This window comes from Chrysochloris asiatica, unplaced genomic scaffold (assembly GCF_000296735.1).
Source record: "Chrysochloris asiatica unplaced genomic scaffold, ChrAsi1.0 scaffold00119, whole genome shotgun sequence".
Lineage (NCBI taxonomy): Eukaryota > Metazoa > Chordata > Mammalia > Afrosoricida > Chrysochloridae > Chrysochloris > Chrysochloris asiatica.
Genome location: NW_006408637.1, coordinates 4,114,262 through 4,121,418, shown reverse-complemented (window position 1 = coordinate 4,121,418; position 7,157 = coordinate 4,114,262). Strand labels below are relative to the sequence as shown.

The following is a 7,157-nucleotide window of genomic DNA, read 5'->3' as shown; positions in this document are numbered from 1 at the left end:
GTATACAACATGTGCTCACTTGCATCTGTATCAAATTTTGGTAATCGTCACAATATTTCAATCCTTTTATAATGCTATTATACACTTATTAGACTGCAGCATACTGTAAATGTACCTTTTATATGCATTGGGAAACCAAAAAAACCCATGTGACTCACTTTAGTACCATATTCACTTTATTGTCATGCACTAAAACTGCCATATCTTTGAGGTATCCTCATATATCTTTTACAGTTTTTTCATTTAATTTTTTCTTTGAACTCTTTAATCAATTAAAATTCCTATAGACCTTAGTTGTCAGTAGCATTTAAAGTAGGTATTGCAGTAACTAATTTTTCTATATGTCTTCCTATTACACTGGAAGGTCCTTGAGGCAAGAAGCATTCCTTTTTCAGTTTTATATCTTAAAGGACCTAGTATATTGTTTTACTATATAAACAACTGAACAAGGACAAGAATTATTAAAAATAAAGGATAAACATTGGACTGCTAACCACAAGGTTGGCAGTTCAAACCAACCAGCTACTCAGCAGGAGATAGATGAGATTTTCTGCTCCCATAAAGATTTATAGCCTTGGGCACCCTACACAGTGTCGATTTGAGTCAGAATAGACTCAACGGCAGTAGGTTTGGTTTTATGTATACACTTACCTTTTAAAGTTCTTTGAGTCTAAAACCTGATTTTGTAATTTTTTTTTGGTTTTTGCCTGTTTAAGTCCGAAGTCATCACTATTTACTGTGAATCTGTTCACAAAGCCACCATCATCTCCTAAGAGGATGTTATCTCTGCAAAGCTGGTCTGGCAGTGGTACAACACAAACACAGAGAAGGCAATGATCCATAGGCTTTATGATAAAATAGCTTTCCTGCAAACAGAAGAAAAAAATTAATGAGTAAATTACCTTGCTTTCCACAACTCATCTGTCAATTTGTTGTACTGTGATAGCTTTCATGTTGATGTAATTCTGGAAGCTATCCATTTACAGAAAAATGAAACATAACCAGTATTTTAAATACCAGCAGGGTTACACACGGTGGACAGGTTTCAGATGAGCTTCCAGACTAATATAGACTGAGAAGAAGGAGAGATGGACTACTTCTGAATATTTAGTCACTGAAAACCTTAGGAATATCATTGGAACACTGTCAGCACTAGAATATTCAATAATGGAACATGATGAAGAACACTAGACTATTGTCAGATATAGTGCCAAAAAATGAGCCCTTTAGGCTGAAAGACACTAAAAATAAGAAGGGAACAGCTGCCTCCTCAAAATAGATTATGCAAATGGAAGAAACTTTCAGGGGACCTCCATTTGTTGATAATGCACAACTAAAAATAAAGGAAAAAACAACAAAATCCATTAATAATTGGAGCATGAAATGCATGAAGTATGAATCTCGAAAAATTAGAAGGTATTAAAAATGAAATGGAAAGGGTTCTAATACAGGGCACACACAGACTACCAAACATTGTGAAAATTGCACAAACAAAATATGACAAAATAGATGTTTGGGACATTCTAAAAATTACATATTTATGTACATCAAAAGATTTCACCAAAAGAGTAAAAAGGGAGAACAGAAAATGGGGGAAAAAATCTTTTTCAATGACATATCAGACAAGGGACTAATTTCTAAAATCTATAGGAAACTGCAACACCTGTACAAGAAAAGAAATTTAACTCTACTTGGTATATATTGATAAGAAATACGAACCATAACATGAGTAGATACATGCAGATCAGTGTTCATAGCAGTACTATTCACAACAGCAAAAAGATGGAGACAGCCTGAGTGCCCATCAGTGGAAGAATGGATAAACAAACTGTAGTACATACACACAATGGAATATTATGCTACCTTGAAGAATAACAAGGAAGCTGCAAGCCACTGCATCAATATTATGCTTAGTGAAATTAGTCACAAATGGACAAATATTGCATAAGACCATTATTGTAAAAGCTTAAGAAAAGATACACATACTAAAAGGAAAAAAAAAAATGTGTCGTTACCGAGGTGGGATGGGGTGAGGTAGGGGGAGGGGATGGTAGAGCACAGGGTAGAGGATATACACATCATATTTCGGGTATTGGGAAGGGAAATACACAAGAAAGAGGAGTGGGATAGAAGAACAAGGTAGGTAGATGGGGAAACTCTGAGGCAGGTTTGCATGAACTAAATGGGATAGAGGTAAATAGTGATGTATGTGCAATCTTGGAACAAAAGGGCTCTGTGATACAGGGATCAAGTCTGAAGGGGTAAAAGAGGGGAAATAATAGTAAGATGTTTGACTGTCTTATGAATGTTGGTTTCCTTTGCCTACTATTATAAAATAGATACTTGTGTGGAATATAAAGGAATATCGGGAAACTTGATTACAGAAACTTTTAAGGCCATCTTCAGCCTGTAACTGATTGTTGTTGTTGTTAAGTGCTATCGAGTTGGTTCCGACCCATAGTGACCCTGTATAAGGTTTCCAAGGAGAGACTGGTGAGATTGAACCGCCGACCTTGCAATTCAAATGGCTTTGCAGTCTGACACATTAACCCACAGTACCTCACTTAGTAACTGGTTGGAATACCTAAAAGGGGTTCTAGAACTTGCCCAGTAAAATAGGCTTCTTGCAGAGCCTTTGTAGTGTATAGGACCTTAGGTAGAATCTTGAGCACCTTCCAGAACTTTCTGAGGTGGGACATTCCCACTGGAAAAGACAAGCAGACCAGCCTGGAGCAGCTAGGGGAACAAAAGCTACTTTTTGAATGAAAAACCAGCAGGAAAATTGCAAAACAAAAACCGCAATCTGATTGGCTACTATAAGAACAATCATGTTGTTCACCAGGAAGTCATGGAGGCAAGCAATCAAGTCTCTGCAGGACAAACCCCCCTCTAAGACTGAAACTCAAAGGGAACACACACATGAGCAGGCATGTAATCTTGCTGGTGACCACGTTGGTCTACAGGTGAGTAGAAGAGGAGGGAAAGCAGCAGATATGGGCTGAGTCCGACCACGTTCCATAGACTCCTGTCAGTGTGGAGTTGGGAGAGAGAAGAGGAAGGGCTGGTTGGTCCAAAGTGTGGTGAGACCGGGGGGCCTTCTGAACCCATATATAAGGACATAGCCACAGAGGGCTAGAGCTAAGAGTGAAGCATCCAGCTGATATGAAGTGAGGGGAGATATACAAGAATGCCCAAACTTATAGATAGTATCCATTCGACCTTGCTTTGATGGCTTGATGATCAGACCTTGACTAGAGGAAGATTTAACAAAACTTTTTTTGATAAAGGTTGTTGTTGTTAAGTGCCGTTGAGTCGGTTCCAACCCCTAGTGACCCTGTCTAGTGAATTTGAACTACCAACCTTGCAGTTCAAACAGCTGTGTAGCCTGGTGCATTTACCCACAGCGCCACACCAGTTAACAAGTATAAATTGCTACAATTTGAGGAAATTGACTTATATTTATTGATGTTGCTGTTGTTATGTCGTGTGGAGTCAGTTCTGACTCACAGCGACCCTGCACAGGGTTTTTGAGGCTGTAAATCTTTACAGAAGGAGAAAACCTCATCTTTCTCTTATGGAACAGTTGGCAGTTTCAAACTGCTGACCCTGAGGTTAGCAGTCCAATTCGTAACCACTACACTACCAGAGCTCCTTTATTGATGTAGTAGCTCAAAATACCAACTGAGAGGGAAGGAGTCTTCATATCAAGTATTAATCCTATCCTCTCTGTATACAGGGTTGATAGGGACGGGCACGTTAGACATTGGCTACCTATAATGGGGTGGCTATAAAGTCACAAAGTGACGGGCTTACAAGTTTTCAAAAGGGAGCTTAGTTTAAGAGTGTGTGTATGTGGGGGGAAGGTAGAATACCCATTGAATAGTTTTCATCTTGTCTAGAGGGGTCTGGTGAAAAGAGATGGGGAGAAGTTTATTATGATTCAATAGTGAGTAAGTGTTATCCTGACTAATTGCACAGTCACAACAGTCAAGGTAAAAGGTTTATAACAAAAAGGGGGTAGTAGTTAAATTTACAGTCCAGGAACAGAGGACCTTAGGACCATCAGAGGAGAAGAGGATGAGCAGAATGTGGGACCCTATCCAGAGAAGAAGTGATACCAGAGATGGAAGCAGTGGAGGGTTCTACACTCATGGAAAGAGAAAGGCAGTATGCTGTCAGCCAGGAGGTAGGATTGCAGAATGTGCACCTTAATTGTTTTAATGATTATATATTCCTGAGTGTTTTTGTGTGCACCCCCCCCCCCCCCAAATACAAATAAAACCCAGAGGGACTAGAAGCAAATTGAATACACGAAGGTGATTGTAATCATTGCAATGAAACCATGTGTGCAAAACCAATGTATTCCCATGTAAACTACCACTCAATTCACAATAACTTAAAAAAAGTGAAATTGAATACATAAACATCGATAGCCAAGGCATTAGTTAGCTGAACTGGACTAGTATTGGCCATTTCTAATCTGAAATTCATATGGCTTACTATGCTGAGGATGACAAATGGAAAAGGAATGAAGTCAGATTCATCATCTAAAAGAACATTTCAGGAACTATCATGGAGTACAAAGCTGCCTGTGATAGAGTAATATCCACATCAAAGAAGACTGGAGTTCTGGTACGGTGCTGTAGGATAAGCACCAAACCATAAGATCAGTTTGAACTGCAAGGTTGGTAGTTCAAATTCACCAGTCATTCCTTGGAAATTTTATATACGGTCACTATGAGTTAGAACTGACTCCATGACACTTAACAACTTAACAACAAGGAAGACCAGTTAATACAACTATTATTCAAATTTATGTACCAACTACTAAAGCCAGTGATGATGAAATTAAAGAATTCTACCAACTTTTTCAGTCTGAAATTGATCAAACATGCAATCAAGATGTACTAATAATTATGGCAGTTGTGATGCAAAGGTTGGAAACAAAGAGGAAGGATCAATAATAGGAAAATATGGGTTTGTTGATAGAAATTATACTGGAGATCACATGATAGATTTTGCAAGACCAATTACTTCTTCATTGCAAATACCTTTTTAACTGACATAAAAGATGACTATATGCATGGACCTCACCAGATGGCATACACAGAAATCAAATTGACTTCATTTGTGGAACAAGACTGTGGACAATCTCCTTATCATCAGTCAAACAAGGCCAGGGGCATACTGTGTCCACCAATTGCTTATATACAAGTTCAGGCTGATGCTGAAGAAAATTGAAATAAATACTTGAGATCCAAAATATCACCTTGAATATATCCCACCTGAATTTAGAGATCATCTCAAGAACAGACTTGATGAATTAGATGCTAATGACTGAAGACCAGAAGAATAGTGGGATATCAAGAGCATCATACAACAATAAAGCATCATAAAATAAATAAGTTTATTTTTTATATAAATTATATAAATAAAACATCATAAAGCAGTAAGTCATGAAGAAGAAAATAAAGAAGAAAAATACTAAAATGAATATCAGAAGAGGCTCTGAAACATGCTCTCCAGTGTAGAGATGCTAAAGCAGATGAAAGAAATGAGGAGGTAAATGAACTGGAGAAAAAAATCATAGGACAGCTCTAGACAACAAGTTAAATATTATAATGAAATATGCAAAGACCTGGAGTTAGAAAACCAAAAGGGAAGAACAGGCTCAGCATTTCTCAAGCTGAGGGAACTGAAGAGAAATCTCAAGCCTCAACTTGAATATTGAAGGATTCTATTGGCAAAATACTGAATGATGCAGAAAGCATCAAAAGAAGATGGAAGGAATACACAGAGCCACGGTACCAAAAAGAAATGGTGGATGTTCAACCATGTCAAGAGGTAGCCTATAATAAAGAGCCAATGACCCTGAAGGAAGAAGTCCAGGGTGCACTGAAGGCATTGACAAAGAACAAGGCTCGGGGAATTGATGGAATACAAATTGAAATCTTTCAAGACATTGATAAGGTACTGGAAGCACTCACTCATGTATATCAAGAAAATTGGAAGACTGCCACTTGGACAAATGATTGGAAGAGATCCATATTTGTGCCCATTCCAAAGAGAGGTGACCCAACGGAATGTAGAAATTATTGAACAAAATCACTAATATCACATTTAAATAAACTTTCGCTAAAAATTTTGACCTTTATAGATGATCATTATAAAAAACGATGACCTTTATAATTCTGGGATTCACATTTAGGTCTTTAAGCCATGCTGAGTTGGTTTTTGTATATGGCATGAGGTAAAGGTCTTGTTTCAATCTTTTGCGTATCAATTTCTGTTCTGCCAGCACCACCTGTTGAAGATACTATGACCTCCGCATGCAATATACTTAGGCCCTTTGTCGAAGATCAATATGTGGATGGGTTAAATTCTCAATTCTCAGTTCTGTTCCATTGATCTGTGTGTCTTTCTTTGTACCAGTACCAGGCTATTTTGACCACTGTAGCCGTGTAGAAAATTTTGAAATCAGGGATTGAGAGGCTTCCCACTTTGTTCTTCTTAAGCAGTACTTTGCTTATGCTGGGTCTCTTTCCTTTCCATATCAAGTTTGTAGCTGTTTTTTCCATCTATCTAAAGAACATAATTTAAATCTGGCTTGAGATTGCATTATATGTGTAGATTTCATTGGGCAGTATTGACATTTTCACAATGGTAAGTCTTCCTATACAGGAGCATGTTATATTCTTCCATTTTGTAAGTCTCTTTTGTTTTCTTGTAGTAATGTTTTGTAGTTTTCTTTGTATAGGTCCTTTGTTTCTCTGTTTACATTTATTCCCAATTTCATCCTTTGGGTGGCTATTGTCAATGGCATTGCTTCCCTAATTTCATTTTCAGTGTTGTCATTATTAGGATAGAGGAATCCAACTGATTTTTGTATGTTGATCTTGTATCCTGTAAGTTTGCTGAATCTTCCAATGAGTTCCAGTAGTTTGTTTTTTTTGCTGAGTCGTTGGGGTTTTATATGTATAGGATCATACCATCTGAAAATAGAGAGTGTTTACTTCCTCTTTGCCAATTTGGATGCATTTAATTTCCCTATATTGCCTTATAGGTCTGTCTAAGACTATCAAAACAATATTGAACAGGTGAAGTGATAAAGGGTATCCTTGTCTGATACCTGTTTGCGAGGGGAAGGCTTTCAGTTT

The 7,157-nt window shown here is 37.7% G+C and overlaps 1 protein-coding gene across 1 annotated transcript in view; it reads right to left on the bottom strand.

Annotated features, from left to right (window-relative positions):
* Positions 1 to 7,157, bottom strand: part of WDR64 (WD repeat domain 64) — a 457,550-nt gene that overhangs the window by 364,532 nt on the left and 85,861 nt on the right. The window contains exon 6 of the mRNA XM_006868582.1: positions 652 to 866. Coding sequence (XP_006868644.1) covers positions 652 to 866 — 215 coding nt within the window. The remainder of the gene's footprint in view (positions 1 to 651; positions 867 to 7,157) is intronic.